The 18367-nt window shown below is 35.9% G+C and overlaps 3 protein-coding genes across 10 annotated transcripts in view; 2 read left to right on the top strand and 1 right to left on the bottom strand.

Annotated features, from left to right (window-relative positions):
• The window catches only part of LOC107217517 (carotenoid isomerooxygenase), a 67675-nt gene extending 66406 nt beyond the window's left edge, over nt 1–1269 (top strand). Inside the window, exon 11 of the mRNA XM_046734135.1 lies at nt 1247–1269. Coding sequence (XP_046590091.1) covers nt 1247–1254 — 8 coding nt within the window. The 3' untranslated portion in view covers nt 1255–1269. The remainder of the gene's footprint in view (nt 1–1246) is intronic.
• Nucleotides 200–4881, bottom strand: LOC107217518 (peroxisomal targeting signal 1 receptor). 4 transcript variants are annotated; one of them, XM_015655079.2, is made up of 9 exons: nt 4734–4881; nt 4434–4643; nt 3648–4004; nt 2857–3307; nt 2155–2698; nt 1877–2045; nt 1588–1745; nt 1343–1510; nt 200–846 (listed from the first exon to the last, which is right to left on the bottom strand). In XM_015655079.2, the coding sequence occupies exons 3-9, from the start codon at nt 3993–3995 to the stop codon at nt 807–809; spliced, it is 1878 nt and encodes a 625-aa protein (XP_015510565.1). In that variant the 5' UTR covers nt 3996–4004; nt 4434–4643; nt 4734–4881; the 3' UTR covers nt 200–806. The 4 variants fall into 4 exon arrangements, 3 of the variants coding, with proteins under 3 accessions (XP_015510565.1, XP_046590094.1, XP_046590092.1); XM_046734138.1 differs by having other exon boundaries at nt 2857–3301; nt 4434–4814; XM_046734136.1 differs by having other exon boundaries at nt 4434–4812.
• Nucleotides 4882–6363: 1482 nt separating this feature from the next.
• On the top strand, nt 6364–18221 carry LOC107217512 (segment polarity protein dishevelled homolog DVL-3). Of its 5 annotated transcripts, none has more exons than XM_015655067.2 (11): nt 6365–6918; nt 7694–7763; nt 7966–8218; nt 8309–8491; nt 8616–8826; nt 9562–9690; nt 9779–9993; nt 10653–11162; nt 12237–12476; nt 16871–16939; nt 17427–18221. In XM_015655067.2, the coding sequence occupies exons 1-11, from the start codon at nt 6758–6760 to the stop codon at nt 17465–17467; spliced, it is 2082 nt and encodes a 693-aa protein (XP_015510553.1). In that variant the 5' UTR covers nt 6365–6757; the 3' UTR covers nt 17468–18221. The 5 variants fall into 5 exon arrangements, 4 of the variants coding, with proteins under 4 accessions (XP_015510554.1, XP_015510553.1, XP_015510556.1 ...); XR_006903316.1 differs by having other exon boundaries at nt 6368–6918; nt 16858–16939; nt 17427–17463; XM_015655069.2 differs by having other exon boundaries at nt 6602–6918; nt 10671–11162.
• The last annotated feature ends 146 nt before the right edge of the window (nt 18222–18367 follow it).

Here is an 18367-nt window from a genome sequence, read left to right as displayed (position 1 = left end):
CGATTCCTCGACACGACAGTTTTCAGGATATAACCGGAAGCCCGTCGATTAAATGTGTGATTATTAGTCAATAAAACTAACGAACTACACGAATTCAGTACCGAAAAAATAACACGGTTCGTTATCAACTTCGGTGGATTCACATGCCAAAGAACGCTTTTTCTTATACCAAAACTGCGTAAAGAGAAATGGTTAGTAAAATTCTATCGCGAGTAAATTTCTTCTTTTTTTTTCTTGTAAATAGAAATATTTAGTATAAAAGTTACATTGTATTCAATTTTTTTTTTTTTTTTTTACACGAACTTGGACATGGAAGTTCACAATTCTGTTTCAATTTGTTATACGTAATTAGTTCAAATTATTGGGAATACATCGAAATAAACCCACGCCTTTCTATAAATCTAATACATATGTAATAGCATGCATTTTACATTACGCTTAGATACTTATTACCAAGTTATTGGTTTAGATACAATTGTTTATATACATTATTTATTACTGTTAGTATTTTTTTTTCTTTTTTTCTATTTTCATTTTTGTCGTTTTTATATTTTTTATATTTTGTATATTTTGTTACTTGTTAAAATGTTTTCATTTATCCCGTTATTTTCGATATTTCGGTCCTCATAGGATCAAGAATGTAAAAACAATATCAGGATCATCCATCACCACCCTTGATATAACCGTTGTCGGTTATCAGTTCTTTGAAAATTGTTCAAGAATCAAGAATGATGAATGACCGTGCGATCTGCCGGGCTGAGTATAACATTTTATTGCCAACTGTCCTAAATTGACTATATCGTCAACTAATCCATCTCAAACTCTTTGTTGAGTGTTGCCAGATCCCTGAAATTGATGAAAAATATTATTTAAGCAATGAGTATTACAAATAACACATACTTTACACTCGTCTTATGTTGAAAAGACCTCGGTTGAAGTAGTGAATACATTAGTAAATGGATTAAGGTGTGAAAAAATTCAATTTATTCCTCGACTGTTTTTTAGCCGGAATTCTGTACGATTTGTGATCTGTAGTAGAAACTTATGATAATCACCCATTTCACATTACAAGGTTCCCTGACAATTCCAAACTTTTCGGAAAAAAAATCAAAGTAGTTTCAAAACTTCGTCGCAAAACAACGCTAGGATTGGCTTGTATATACTTTGGAAGAAAGTGATAAAGTAAATTGTGAATTCTGATAGTCTTAGTTCAATAAGAAAGAAATTAACACAAATTGTTTTCTAGGCAATTGAGTGGAAGAGCTGAATTGAACATTTTATCCAGGTAAATACAAAATACTGCTGGTACTGTAACATATTTTATAAGTCAAACTATTTTTACCTTTCCTCTATTACATCATTTAGGTGATATTTGTGCATTAGTGACACAACCAATCGAAGTGTTGACCAAATCGAATCGGACATGGTACCTGGATGGCTCCTTTGACCTTGAGCATCTCGACCCAGCGCTTGCTGATTCAAAGCTGTTAGCAAATGCTCGCCGGCTTCTCTATTTGTAAAATTGATGTATTAAAGCCAGAAATCGAATTGTACTTGACTGCAGAGTTCATAAATTAATTTACTAACTTGTAAGCTGACAAGTTGATGCACGATATGCCAAGATTGTATCGCGCCCTTATAAATCCCGGGGATATCCGTAACGCGTTATGATAAGCTTCAATGGCTTCCTCAGATCTTTGTCCATTGGCTAAAGTAGCGCCCAATCTGTTCCATAATCTGGAATCCTAAATAGAATTGTCTTATACGAATTTGCGGACAAATTGCGACAGTCTGTTTACTGATTCTTCTCTGTTCGCTTATTTTCTTCGTCTGCATATGAGAGTAGGTATATCTATATTCAAATATCGTTACTCACGTCAGGCTTGACGTGTAACGCGGCTTTGAAACAATCCACGGCTTTGTCAAATTCATTAGATATGTTGAACAAAACACCAAGACCGCATTGGACATCCGCATCTATTTCATTCGTGGGATTCATTCTAGCAGCTTCAATGAAGAGCTGTTTGACTTCCTCGTGTGAGTCCCTAGAAATAAATAAATGAATAAATACTCATGTACAGTTCATTATCCAGACTGATATTAGAAGGTAGATCTATTCAAGAAGTGTGTGAATCTTAATAATGAAAGGCTTACTCTGATAAAATCGTAGAAACTTTTGATCTTTGATTCGTCACGGAGCCTTTATTTAAAAAGGTTAAATTTTTGTATTTTTCATTCTTCATAAGCCATTCTTTCAACGTAATGCAGGCTTGATTTTGGTATGATTCATTCGTGTATGAAACAGCAAGTGTCATCATGGCAACAGAGTTTGTTGGGTCTAAAGATAAACAGTGTTTCAACGCGGATATGGCTAATGGATCCTGCTCATTCTCGGCTTGTGTTTTTCCCAGCAAAAGCCACGCTTCTGAATTGTCTTTTTCCTGTTGAACCGCAGCTTCGAAACAAAGCACCGCACTGGGCAAATCACCGGCCTCAAGCCTTTTCTTACCCTCTTCCAACGCATTTGGTATTTCCTTCATTACATTTTCTTCAGTGAAGGTGTATTCCTGGAAAGGATCGTAGTACTTTTCGTATTCCGATAACCAAGGGTGTGAAGTGCTTACTTCATCAGAGGCTGATATTTTCTCCCACTCATCTTGCAACCTTGTCCAAAAATTCGATTTGTAATCATCTGCATCTATGGATACAAGAATATTATAAAAATGAATAACAAAGCAAGTTTCCCGAATTATAAAAGATATTCGTTCATTATTCGGAATATGAACGTCAGTTACACCCTGGCAATTCCGGAAATATCAGAGATGAATTACTTTTTGATGCAATTTAAATATGAACCTTGAGTTTCAGAGTTCTCTGTGGAAAATTCTTCAGCCCATGTCCCTGCAGCTGCTAGCTCTTCATCGATCTTGCTCAAAACTGGATGTTCGTCTTGAACATCTCCAGAGCGTTCGGAAGCACTAATATTCATGGAAGAAAATTCCTCTGTCCATTTATCATCCAACTTCTCTAGATTTGGCAGCGAAGTCTGACCAGGATCAATGGGAATCTCGCCTTCTTGTCGCATGAATTTCATGAACTTTGAATAAGCAAAATTTGGGTCATCATTATCCAAAGCTTCCGTTGATTTGACAACAAACCCATTCTGATTAACGTCCTTCTCTACATTATCCACACTATGTTCCAGGTATTCTTCAGCCCACTTGGGACCTAATCCTAATTCAAACGTTTCAGAGTGTGGGATGATAGCTTCAGCGGGTGTATTCCATATAGCATCAGCATGCTGTTCCTATAACAAAACTCAATTAAAACTCTGTAAACATCTTCCAAGCATTTAGAAGTTTTGAGTCAGTGCTTAGCATAAAATGCCAATGCTTGTATTTACTAATTCAGTTTATCATTTCAGTTTTCCATTTTTGATTTATGCAAAATATACGGAATCCTGTTTGGATTTGACGTACTTAAAATAATTTGATGCATTCTAGCAATTTAAGAAATCTCTAAAAATGATTCATTTTATGTTAGGAGCAATACCATTGTTTTTTGACCATCTGTAAATTTTCAAAGTATTTGAAATAAAAAGTGAAACAAACGCTACTATCAAACAGTTTTGAATATTACGTAATTACATCAAAATGACGACCAGATTCGAGATACTGGTTAGCCCACGCTGTGTCTTGGCCAGTTAATTCCTTAATCACACCAGGGGCAGGAACAGGCGCATGAATATTGTGATCAATCTGTCGCATTTCCTGCAGTAAACTGTCCATTCTAAATGTTTGAGGATGAGTGACTGTTTCCTCTAAAAACTGCTTAACCAAGTGGTCAGAATCAGACGCCTCGAAAGAAGTGGATGGCATAAATGGCCGGCCAATGCCTTCCTCGACAAATCCATGGTCCTGAACATAATGCGAGGCGAGACGAGCAACCGAACTCGGCCCTCCGCAGTCTCCCTCGACCAAATCGCGCAGTGCCATTACTGGATTCTAAAAGAACGCAAAGATGTTTTGACATGTTTGATTAACTGATACGCTATCTGCAACTCGTATTCAATTATGTAAAACAAGTGTACAAAAAGTGAAGCAAGAAAAAAAAAATAATGACCTTGCCAAAATAGTTGTGATAACTCTATATTCATGTTGTCTTTTTGAATGAATTGAAAGTCAAGTCAAGTTTCTACTGCTTGATAAATAAAAAAAAAATGTAATGAAACCTGAAAACTACAGGATTAGGTGAAGTTAATTAATGGATCTAAGGAAAAGAAAGTGTGTACAGCCTTTCCTAGTGTCACGTTGTTTACACGATGAGCAAAAATGAAAAAGTAATACAATAAAGCAAGGTGAGGATATACGAAGTCAAAGCTCAGAAAAAGTGCAAGGAGAGAATAAAGAGACACTATATTCTAACGGACTTACGAAATATACTCGACTTAGAACGAAGGCTGAATTATCTCCGATAGCTGCAATAACAAAAGACGGAGGTTATCTCAGGCAGCAAGAGTTTCCCATCCATGCAGCAAGTGCCAATTGTGTTATTTGTGGTTTGTCTACATCGTTCGAAAACACTCGCTTCCACCGCACGTCCGTCGAGTACCGATCGAGGGGGCCCCTGATTGTGCCTCGACCCTGTTTTCGTGAAATCAAACCGTGTAATAGATATCACTGCGTCATATCAGAGCCAACGAGGATATCCAGGGAATATATTCTAATGATTACCGACTCTCCGATGACGGCTCGAATCCCTGCCAAAATGACAGTGTGGTTCATGAAGACTATACAAGGAGCACGAAGTTAAATACTTGAATTGACAAAACTTGTCACAGTAATCATACATATTACGTTAATTTTTTGTACCGCTAGCGTCGCTAGTGTTCCTTTAGCAGCGAAGTGTCATTGGTTGCAGGGATGCCCAAGATCGACTAATCGATGATCTTGCAATGGGATTCGTAGAAAGTTTTCACTGCCGCCTTATGCCTCCCCCCAAACTTAGTTTCAGTACTTATTGAACACTAGTGACCTCTCATTTTGGGAAGCAATTTGTATACATCAAGTTCGTGCTCCTTGTATAAGTCTCCATGGTGTGGTTGGTAATACTCGGCGATTTTCGAGACTACTTGGCACATGACGTACTTCCGCTTATGCGCAGCAAGGAGGTGCCCAGGCAAAGGGAATTTTATTTAAGTTATTGAGCAAGTTCGATCAGACGTCACTCAGTCACCAGAATACAGCGCGTGTATTAAAAATTTCTGGAGAGCGCAAAACCTATACAGATCTGAGGACCCAAAAGCCTGACCCAAGCATTGAGTAGTAATACCGTGTAGTAATGAAGAAGGCTAGCCCCTGAGCAATGTAAAACAACATTCCTTTCCTATTAGATAGATAAGTCATAGAAATTTCTGGAAATTACCACAAGTTGCGACAAGGATTTTGAGTTATAACTTTACTGTTATAACATATTACGCCAGCTTTCTTACAGTGCTACTTTAAATCACTCTTTAAATAAACTGGTATAGGAATGCGACCCCAGAACAAATTCAAATAATCTCTGAGCCTATTTTACTACCATGCAATTTGCCCATTTGGTTGGCGTACTTCGGATATCGCTAGTTTACGCCACAACCCTAAAGCATATAGAAGTAAGGAGGACTATCTTTGTGTATAGAAAGTGTCCATGAAATAGGGTGAAATTAAGATGGCGTTGTAGGAAAAGTTCCACATTCAACAGAAAGCACGAATCAGATTGAAGCCTTATTGCTTATTAGAATCATTCTGGTGACTTGTTGAGCCACTATTTGTCGCTTTATGGTGGACACTTTTTCAGTTGATAACCCACGTGAGATAGCTACTTCTTACCTCTTCGCGCCATATACTCGAGGTAGCTTCGCGTATACAGAAAGGTAGCGGAGGAGTGAGAGAGAAAGGTATATGTCGAGTATAATCTGTCTTAAATAATCATCTAATTGAATGCGAGAGACAGAGTGCCCCTAATACTTCTCTCTCTCTCTCTCTCTCTCTCTCTCTCTCTCTCTCTTTCTCTCTCATCACATCGGCTGCAGTTTTCGCAAGGTGACAGGTTGGGCAGCCACCTCCCGTAGTATGTGCTCTAAGGCCACAACTGAATTGAACTAAACATTCGAAATCTCGATGATAATCGACCTAGCGCTGCCATGAAGTTGGCAATTTAACTTGCTAAGTCTAGCAGTATATTCTATATCGTGTTTGTGGCCCATGCCCATAAAATCCACGCTTTTTTATTACCGAGAGATTCTCAGGAAACCACGAGGCGAAGTTTGAAAGCCCTAGGTCAAAAGCAAGTTTTACATGCCTCTGATGCGTGTCAAAGCGTTCGAAATTTTTCACATTCTAACCATACGATATGTTCTCACAATCCATTTTTCGCACGAACCACACGATGCGAGTGTATTCGAAGCAGCTAATGAGAGAATTCGATTAAGGAGGAATGGAGACACCGCGATCCTCCCGATGCTTTTTCTGTTGATTATTACGATTTCGGTGAGATTGTTCGCCCCCGTCGCAGCCGTGTGCGCGACCGGATAAGATTTAACATTATTGGGAAGAGTAGGGTGCGCAATGACCGTCTGCTGCGCGAGGTAGCTGCGCGTTGAGATAATAATCTGGAACCCCAACGAGTGTCGACAGCGCCATGTTGGCTTAAGAGAAGAAGTGCACGGAGAGTAATCAACGTCCGTGAATGTTCTCCGTTTAACAATCTCCCAGCGATGGAGGAGACAAAAATAATATACCACATTGACGACGAGGAGACACCGTACCTAGTTAAGCTAACAATATCACCGGAGAGAGTGACTCTAGCCGACTTCAAGAATGTCTTGAATCGTCCGAGCTACAAGTATTTCTTCAAATCGATGGACGACGATTTCGGGTAAGTTTTGCACCACCCTACGCTCTCCTTATCATCCAGCAGCGGATCACTCGCCCTGCGCTTGTTTCCTTTCGCTCTTGCCCTTTCTCTCACCAAAGCCTCTACGCTACTCCATATTTCATCCCCAACATCCCTCGGGAACCAGGATACCCCGACTTTCAGGGTGCGAACCCACACTCTGCCCCTCTCGCCAGTCACCTTCCTCTATTCGTCGTCCCTGTCGCTCCGCCACCATCCGTCACTTTCCGCTGTCTCTCAGGATCGCCAAACACTATTTCACTTGTCCGTCGGATAGAAATAATCGACAAACTTTACTCGAGTATTTACAAATTCTGCTCTTCTTACCTCAAAACGCGAAATAGAATCTGATGTATAAAACGATTCATTTCTAACACTACTTGTCAACACGAAGCTTTTTCTTCATTCATTTTTTTTCCTGTTTTCTTTGTTTTTTTCCGTGCTTTCGCGTAGACAGTTCACATATACGCAATTCTTTCATTTATCGAACATTACAGAATTCTTGTTTTTAAAAAAAAACATGTTTTTCACTATTGGACTTGAGTTTTAAAACGTGTTTATTGCGCTTTTAGATATCTTGCTTCCATTTTGAAATATACAAGAAACACTTCTTTGTACGATACTTTGACTAATTCGCTCTTGTCCCAATAGTTGTTCTATCTTAGAAATACCAATGGAAATATCTGCCTTGCGTCTGTACTGATTCGTCTTGCATTAACCTCTTGAACTTTTACCTATAAATAATATGTTTTCACAGCGTTGTCAAAGAAGAAATAGTTGACGATGACGCACATTTACCATGTTTCAACGGAAGGGTTGTGTCTTGGGTAAGCACTCATACCCGTAAGCCTAATTAGTTGATTTCATTCGCTGCACATTGCCACAGTAAATAACAAATGGACAATTCATAGAAGCATAATGATGATGTTTTGAAATTATATAAAACTTCTTGATAGTAAAATATTAGTAAGTGTGCATAATTGATGTAGTTAAAATCACTGATGATCATTTTTTGAATATTGTCAACAGCTGGTTTCTGCTGAAGGCAGCAACGTATCAGATGGAGCATCGCAGTGCACAGATTCCGTAGCAAACAGTGAGGCAAAACATGATCGCCCTGACCATGTTACTCCAGGACACATGAACCGAGCACCTCCACTGCTCTCACACGATGACACATTGACAGAAACTGAGAGTATTATAAGCAGCAGGCAAGGCCATCATCTGCACAAAAGTTCGCGGCATCATTCGGACAAATATGAGAGACATAACAAATATAATGGTAATGTGGTTCCTTTGCTTGTCGATTCCAATAGCATAGGATTGATTGTAATTATCTACGACTTTACTGTTATTTTATGATATGATACAGGGTTACGCATAAACGGCCATTCCAAGCATCGTTCCGGACATGGATATGAAACCGCATCGATTTTAAGCTCCGACTTAGAGACAACTACTTTCCTGGAATCTGATGACGATGCGAGCAGCCGAATAACGTCTACGACTGGGCGACACACGAACACAAGCAGTGCCATAGATAGAGCAACCTTAGGTATGATGTTTGTGTATTTTGTTGTTTAGAGCTGAGCTGTATCGAGATTTCTTTTCAATATAAGATTCGTTGTAAACACAACTGGCTTCGAAAATCATTGATGCAATATTCATTTCACTTATAGACCGTCGCAGGACGCAGCGAAAACGTCGTCACAGATTACCACCAATGTCAAGAACGTCATCGTTCAGCAGCATCACTGACAGCACCATGTCTCTGAACATTATAACCGTATCACTCAATATGGACACTGTCAATTTTCTCGGCATTAGTATCGTTGGCCAAAGTAACAAAGGAGGTGACGGCGGCATCTATGTCGGCTCCATTATGAAGGGGTAAATATAAATATTTGTTACCACACATTCACGAGTTACTTCAGTGTCTGCCATTTTTATTGAAATCCATCTTTATCACATATCACTGGGATCAACACGTGGTTTTGCTTTTTTCCTACATCTGTAGATTATTTACACGTTATCACGTTTAGAGTAGCATCTTTACATGTTCAACGACTCAATTTTATAATACAGTTTATTTTCAAGTAATTTTTACAAACGAATAACTTAATGAAAAACGACACGTCAAATTCTGCCTAAGGTTTCGTTTTCACGAAATACGCGGTACCGAAAGGACTCTGTAATATTTATTTTTGTACAGAGCATCCAAAGTTTGATCATGGTGGCTACTGGTCAGGGGGCAACCTGGAAGGCTGGGAAAAGTCGGAATTTTTTTGATCAGGTTTTTTAGCGGTATGGAAAGACAAGGAATAAAACTTCTCTAGAGAAAAACAAAATGCGATAGATATTTGTTGTTTAAATGCTCCTTTCCACGACCACTGAGTGCACCATCAACGTTTTTTCAAATACCGATTATTTCAGAGATCTATTTATTAGATGCTCAAATTGGAAGTATTGGTTTGAATTTCAGTTAGGGAAAAATATTTATTTGGTAGGAAAATTTTTTTTACTATTTTCAAAGGCCACCATGTTGAAAAAACAAACTATAAATTTTTACTCTATTGAGTAAACTTGAATAGGTAACTATTTTGTTATTTTCTTATCGCAATATAGAGGAGCTGTAGCTTTGGATGGCCGAATAGAACCGGGAGACATGATACTTCAAGTGAACGATATCAATTTTGAAAACATGTCCAATGACGAGGCTGTCAGGGTGTTACGCGAAGTGGTTCAAAAACCTGGGTTTGTACAAAAACAAATAGCATCTTAGTAATAACCCAAGTATCTGCGAGAGCCGCCTCAATTTCTAAGTGCACAATTTTCGCTTCAGGCCAATAAAACTCGTGGTAGCAAAATGTTGGGATCCAAATCCCAAAGGGTACTTCACGATTCCACGAACGGAACCAGTGCGTCCCATAGATCCGGGAGCATGGGTTGCACACACAGCTGCTATCAGAGGTGAAGGTTTTCCACCTCGACCTCCTAGTGCCACAACTCTTACCTCAACCTCTAGTAGTCTTGCCAGCACAATTCCAGATACCGAACGTAAGTTAAAAATAACAAAAATCTACTCATGGTGTATTTGAATGGATCTGCCAGCTTGTCATGGATGTAATATCTTATCAGAAAATTTCCTTTGCTTTGTTCTTTTTATACTGATGTATAAATAAAACAATCATTTAGCATTTATAATTGTATTAGTTTCACGAAGAATATCTAAAAAATATTATGCGTAGTTGCAACAAAATCTTTTGAATACATCTATGTGTGTCTGTATTCACGTCTTACATATGACTAATATACTCTATATTATTACTTGTGATACCTGTCAATATTTTCATTTCATTTCTATCCCCAATAACCAAAGATTTATTATTTTTATTGTCACTTTTATCATCCATCATTCAAAATCAACAAGAATCTTTATATTAGCCACAAATTATTTTTTGCATGTTTGCAAAATGAAAAAGGAAAAGAAAAACGTTGATTTTAGAAAAAATTTACAAAAAAAAAACGAAAGATCAATTTATTGTCTAATTGTTCTGATTTGAAGAAATGTTCGAAATATCGTTTTGTTTCAAAATTTAATAAACCCAGTTTTAACAGAAGAGAAAAAATTTTATTTGTATACATTCAATTTTTTTCTATTATCATTTTCATTCATCCACATTCTTATTCCGTTCGTCCGCTCATTCGCTGAGTAGAGACAACTGTGTCCACAGGTCCGATTGAGGAGCTTCATCTTACGATGAATACGGACATGCCTACAATTGTCCGTGCAATGGCAAGGCCAGATTCTGGACTTGAAATACGCGACCGTATGTGGCTGAAAATAACTATTCCGAATGCATTTATTGGCGCAGATGTTGTTGACTGGTTGAATTCGCACGTCGAAGGATTTATAGACCGACGCGATGCTCGGAAATATGCCTCGCTAATGCTCAAAGCAGGCTTCATCAGACATACAGTAAACAAAATAACATTTTCAGAACAGTGCTATTATATTTTTGGTGATTTGTGCTCTGCGATGAGTAGTATGAAATTGGATTGCGATACGGTCGGACCCCTGCCGCCGCCATCTGCATGGGATATGCCATATTCTGGAACTTACGCCCCCCACTCGGCAACTGGATACAGTCCTATGCCGTTTAACTTTACAAATGAGCCTACAGTTTACGGATATCACCGCGAGGAGAGTGTACATAGTGGATCAGGTAATTTTACTCAAGACTATAATGTGACATTTTACAGCCATACAAGTTACAATGCATGGTATTTCATGTCTGATCTTCTTCTGGAAAAACAATCATAGTTGAGGAATCGAATTCTATTTTCTTGTCAGTTAATTTGAAAATCCGTTCGCTTCTGTCAGGGTATTTTCTGTATTAGAATTGGAAAACATTTTTCAAATCGTTCCCATTCGGAAATATCTCGTAACGCACAGTTCTAGACCTTTGTAAAGAAAATTGATGTTATTTCAACTTCAACTCGCCGTAATTTAGACAATGAACGGTATTTTTAATTCAAATTTTAGAGAGATATTACTGTCATAACTGAAAGTGTTCTTTTATGGTGTGTCTAACAATTACCAATTGTGTTGCTAACTATAAGTATTTGTTATTCTTTAAGTATGATTGAACGTAGAATTTGATGGATTCTACCACTTCACGAGTTGATCGATTTTCAAATCAGCCGAAATTTACAGTGAAAGAAATGCGCAGACGTTTTCCGGAAAGTTTAATTTCTAAAAACCAAACCCTTAAAAAATGGTAAAGGTTTCATTGCACAAAGATAGCGCATCACGAGATCGCTCAGCGTAGTGAGGAAAGTCTAGAGACTAACAGCAAAAAATATCATTGTGAATTATTGCAGTTACATGCATTTAGCGCAATGATAGTTTCACAGTTTTTTAAGGAATGGATCATTTTAGACAAAACTTGTTCATAAAAAAATTCAACTTCACCATTCAATTTTCTAGTAGACTATTTCTTTTAATCCGGCAATTATTTTAGAAGCACATTGTTTTCTTTTTCACTCATTTCACAAAACCCACCTTTTACTCACCCTTTTAACAGTGAGAAACTGATCTTAGCAGTGTGATTTTGGTAGAAAACAGAACATTCCACTGTCAAGCAATTAGCCAAACCATAATGTGATATTCATACTGATTTTGTGATATTCATTCTTACATGTCACTTACCTTTTGAGTCGCCATCTAATTAAGTACGAGCCTAGCAACTAATGCGTTGTTTTTAGCTAAATTAAATGTACTCCCTAATTTCCTGCAGGTGGTAGTAGCGCCGGAAGTGAGCACATTTGTAAAGAACCCATCCATGATCTGAAGTCCTGTTCTTCTGCTTCCGAATCGGACTTACATATTCCATCTATACCAAGCATGCCTAATAAGAATACAGGCAATGGAAATGGATCTAACGGAAAGAGATCAAATGGAAGTCGCAGTCGCTCCAGTGGCTCTGAGCAATCCGTGCAGACTGGAACTGGTTCCGGAAATCAGCAAGATTTATCTGGTAGTAGACAGTCATTTCGCATTGCGATGGGAAACCCTTGCGAATTCTTTGTCGATGTTATGTAGATGCCGGTGTTGTACATAGTTGAGTAAAATTATTAGTCGGAGCGCACTGAGATCAAGTAGTAGCGAATAACTTTGAGATGAACACTGTAGATTCTTTTATTTATTGTACGTTTTTTGCAATTTTGGTATTCAATGTCCTGGATAAAGCTCACGTGAATACGACTGTATTCTGATGAAAGTCCGGTATTTATGCTCAACGATGAAAGTGCCAAGATTTGGTGGTAGAAAAACTTTCACACGTCTTCTAAAAAGCTCTATACTGTCGTTATTCCTGATTTGCCTCTTAAAAAAATTTCATCAACCTTGAATCATTGCAGTCATTACGAAAATATTTTTATAACTCATTTATAAATTAGTTTTAATTTTTACGGTACTTCTTGAGCGATAGCGTTCCATCTTTCGAAGTGAAAGTCTTGCAATTGGAGGTAGCATTTTGTTTGCAAGTAAATCATAGATTTGGTGTGTGGGATTACCTTAACAATGGAATGTAACTTGTAGTTAACATAGTTATGGATATTTCTGATTTATGAATTTTTTTCCACGATCTTTCTACAAATTATTAACTTCAATTCATGTTAAGAAATTTTTTTCTTTCATCAGCATATTGATAAAATAGTTGTAGTATACATAACAAGATAATAGATCGTATTCAATATGTTGATGTGTTACGCAGCTGTTCGGAGCGGCGCAGGGCAGCTACTCAGATTCCTTTTCCCGTGTACAAATAGGGAAGACTGTGGCAAAGTGGAAGGACAGGTCAAGTGGAACAGCAGTAATCGATAGCAAACTGCTGCATCGATTTAGTGCGCATTGTAGAATATAATATTCTATGGGTATACTGGAATTCTTGAAAAAAAATTCAAAGAGGAATTTATTTCGTAATATTTGCTGTCATAAAATATCATAATTTCAGTTCAATCCTTTTCATTAATGGCAATCTAAAAAATTCATCTGCAACAAGAAATGTAGATGCTATCTCGTTGCAAATTTGTTATCTGGCATAGGAATATTCTTTTTCTTTTTCTTTTTTTTTTGCTTTGACATAAATCGTGATATCATTCATAGCTTGGTAACCCATCAGGAGCAAAGTGGAACATAATGTGTCTTGAACAGTAAAAGTCTATATTTTTAGATTTGCGAATCGGATAAGTGATACTGTTGGATGTATTAAAAGTTACGCCTGGTTCGTTTTCTTTTTTTTTTTTTCATCTTAACACTCACTTTTTATCAATGTTCGATGCATTTAGTTTTCACATCAATACATGTTTTATGTATATTAATCTTGCATTATCACTTATCACTAAAAAACTAGAGACTGCTTTTCAATTGGTGAATAGTCAATTCAGAAAAAATGGTCTTTTCTTAGTTACATACAGTTCCACTTTATTCCGGAAATTACTTTGCTTTGCCCTTGCAATAGGGCAAAGTAAATCAAGTCCAACATTTTTGTAAAATTCGGAAATCCAAGTATAACCCTATAAAAATTATGATTTTCCGCTTGACAAGTCTTTATTAACTACCATCACACAGCTAATAAATGGTTAAATGTCCAAATTGGATTTGTTCCAATTGGAAATTCAACTATTTCACTTTGGCCTGGCCTCCCCTAAAGTGTAAATTTTTTGAATATTTAGAAGCTTACATGTGCACGAATGTTTGCAGTTTATGATAACAAATTAAGCTCAATCATTAGCAGAATATTTTTACAACATGAATGCTCTGGATGACTTTCAAATGATTTTATTAAAACGATGCTATGATTGAGGAAAAAAGAAATTAGTATTCCCACGTACCAAGCGAATACTGTATATTTCTTTACACTGTATTCCGCACAATGAGCTGTGCTCAAAATTATTTTCAACTTAGTCACACCACTTTGCATGTGCTACTTGAATGAATGTAAATACTAATTTGCCCCCGTAATTATTAATAAACTAGTATATCATCTCTCCCCTTTCCTTTTAATAAAGCATCATGGGACCCTAACGAAACTGTGCAGGGATCCGTATTTTCTTATTCAGCACGTTCTAATCATCACCTAACCACTGGTAAATTTGTTGTTAGATTATAAGTCAGCTTTTGCCACGACTTGCCTTTTATCATTACGCCTATTTTGCGACTCCAATTTGTCTGTACTATATGTGTAATCCTATCGATCAGCAATTGAACTATATTTTTAAAAACCGCGTTGATTATAAAATTTATTGTAGTTGAAATTATTTCGATATCTACTATTATTATTATTGTAAACAAATATTGTATAATCCTAAGCTAAAGTGTTTTTAATTGATGTTCAAATGATTGCTTGATTATTTCGTCATAAGCACGATTTAGTGAAATTTATCTTGAAAAAGGCATGTTCTTCTTTTGAATTAAACAAGTATCTGCAGCTAACACTGCACATGCGATGTGAATTATGTTATAATAGATATTTTTTAACCGCCAATAGTCGTTTGGGCATAAGCAAACAAGAGCAAATATATTGTTGTGTTGATAATTGGCAAAATCTTTCTTCACTCTGTAGGAAAGCACAATTGCACGATTGATATGGCACGGCACGGATACTATGTATACAGCTGATTTTTAGTGATTTCGGACAGGCAATAGAGACTGCTGAGTAAATCGCATGATTAAATTTTTAGTTTTCATTTTCGAGTATGAATATTATTAATTTTGTTCCATTGGTTACATTTTAGGGCTTTCTTCAACAATGGGGCAGCTATTTCTTTAGAAAAAAAAGTGGATGGAATTGTTATTATATTTAAGTATACTTGATATTTTGCCCAATTTTTATAGTACCACGCGAGTTGAACCAGCTATTGGTGGATAAAAAGCTATTGCATGAGAAAATTATTGTGTTGCGTAAGAGAATCAAGCTTGATCCAGATCAAAATCAACCATTTTAAGTCATGCCTAATAACTTTAACCTTCAAAAACATTTCGCCTTTATAATTATTCGAGACTGCATTATAAATTCTTACTACAGGGTAACTATATCTGTGATCTATGCTCTATGCCTATGTTTCTTATTTGAAAACAATTGTCATTCCGACTGATGTGAGACTATTTTTTTCATGCCTTTTTCTAAATTGCAGTTATTTAGTCTCAAAAATTAAGCGTTTTTATTTACTTTCGATAAGAATAAAATCAACGCATATTGAATGGTTGAGAAACTTGTTTAAATTGATTCTCTTACGGCCTTTTCGCGAACTCGTGTCATTCGTAGATCTTATATTATGTTGAAGAGATCACAGCCATAGCATATGTAACAAAAAAAAAATCATACTGTTGTCGATTCACTGTGTTCAATATATTATGAAATACTTTTATTTATTCGAGCTAAATACTTTTTAAGATGTGGTACGGTAGATTTATTGAAAGCTGTTGACTTAATGAACCCTTCATATTCGCAGTTGATATTTTAGATACATTATCGTATTCAGAGAGTAGGATGTGAAATATTGCTTTCATTCTAATTAACGATACAAAAAAATACTTGAAAAAAAAAGTGGAGTTGTCAAGCCAAGTAGGTTTTTGACACTTAATTGTAAATATAGTAGACTACTTAATCGTTTACTGTGTAAATACCATACCATAACATACGCTCACGCTAAATGTGCCATTTTTATATAAATATATATCTACAAAACGTTTATATTGAGTAAAAATGATATCGAATGTGTGTCGGACAGGTACAGAAGCCTGCGTATGCTTTTCATTTCAAATATCATACCTATGCACATTTTTTATATATTGGTTTTACCATAAAAACGAATGAGCCACAATTAATTAGAAATAATGTATAAAGTAAATGTTTATAATTTTAGTAATCGATTACCTACGTGCTTTACGATTAATATAATTCCATTAACTCAGATTTTGACATAAATAAGCATTTTCAAACATTCTCATATGAATACATATATATGAGGTAATACTGCATGTGTATATATACATATATACATACATAGGTATATGAGGCAACTATAGAACTATAGAAACTGTATTATTTTATAATATCATCACTATGGCTATATATTATTGTTGTAAAATATATACTCTTATTTTATGTTGTAATTTGTGTAATTATTTTTGCTCGAAATCTGTTGCTGATTCAAGTCACTGATCATGAACTATTGGCAATATTTTTTTTAGCATGCAAGTAAAAGGTAAAGGATTTAGAAAGTGAGAGTACATGCAATTTTCTACCGTGAAAAACAAATTCATAGATGACAAAACATTATTATGGGGAATTCTAATACAAAAATTTTTATCTATAAAACGTAATCGAGTAATTTTTATGCTTTGCTGCGCTGGTGGGTGATGCAGGGCGTCGCAGACTAGAGGAGACGCAAACACAAACTAGCGACTTGGATAATAACAGCAGGGATGGAACATGTGAGTGTATTTTCATTATTCGTGTTTGATTTATCATTTTATTTGCTTGTTGGTTCACAAAGTAGACAACGTTTGCTCAATTTTATCGAAATTTTTGCGATGAAAATTTCTTTGGCATGTTTCTCTAAAAAAAAAATTTCAAATAAATACGAAACTACTGAAGTTAATTTTCCTGCTTCGCTTCTGTAAATCACAAAGTAAGAAATATAAATTTACACATGATTTTCGAAAATTATTTCTCCCGTATGATGCATGAATGCAAATTGGGCCTGGTAATCTCTAAAGAGCAATAATACAGTGTGAGATCACGCCCAGGTGCACATAGCATGTAGAAGTAATATGAAACAATATTTGTTGATAGGGGGAGCAAAACGTTAACCATAGTAGGTTACGTAATCTGAGATGATGCATGAAAGTTTAATTTTGTTTCATATGGGTGTATAAATATTCTCTACGTAAAAAATAAAACTAACTTTTTCATTCACAGTCGAGGAGGATATCCTGGAATACCAATTCTCGCACAAATGAAGCCCTTGATAATCGGTATACGAAATTAAATTGAAAACAACATAGGGAGGATAAAAATGATTATTCGTCATTTAAATCTAGTCCGAACGATACACACAGGAACGTTATATTTATATACATATGTATATGTAATGTTAGACCAATTTTTATAAAATACAAAAAGGGCGATAAATGAAAAGAAAAAAAAAAAAAAAATTAACAACGGTTTGATATGCATACGTGTAAAATTAAGATAATCAAAATCAATGTACCAATAATCATTACAAGAACTGTTATTGAATAATTGATTTCTTTTTTACAAGTTATATTGGGATATATTATTCGACACCTTTGGTACGAAGAATTCAAAAATTAACTACAAATACTCATACTGCTACTAAACGCTATAAATATCGATCCTTTCAATGCTTTTCCAAAAAGATCAGGAGATCATTTTACTGGATAATTTACAATTAATGATAAGAAATCTGTTGAATATATTGAACGAGAAAAAATGTAATGAATTTTCCAACACGAAATATTTGATTATTTATTTTAATCGATATCTCTATAAGCTATAGTATATAAGTTTGTTGTATGAAAGATATTAGATAAAATGTGAAAAAAAGATGCTTGTAGGAAATAGGAATCAGATACAATGTATAATGAGGTGCAAGAGGTGAATGATCTTTCTTACAAGCACTTAATATGGGTATACAGGGAAATATTTGACATGAAGAAAATAATAAGCATTAAATAAAAGGTGGAAAAAAAATAAGTGAAATAAACAATTAGAATCGCTATCTAAATTGAGTTTACACGTTGTTAAGCATGACGCTGAAGTGAGTAACGTTAACGTAACGAAACATCAAGGGAAAATGATTATTACACAATCTTAGAATGACTTTCAAGGAGTCGACT

This window comes from Neodiprion lecontei, chromosome 3 (assembly GCF_021901455.1).
Source record: "Neodiprion lecontei isolate iyNeoLeco1 chromosome 3, iyNeoLeco1.1, whole genome shotgun sequence".
NCBI classification, from domain to species: Eukaryota; Metazoa; Arthropoda; class Insecta; order Hymenoptera; family Diprionidae; genus Neodiprion; species Neodiprion lecontei.
The sequence above is the reverse complement of the archived record's forward strand: the minus strand, read 5'-3'. Positions and strand labels throughout refer to the sequence as shown.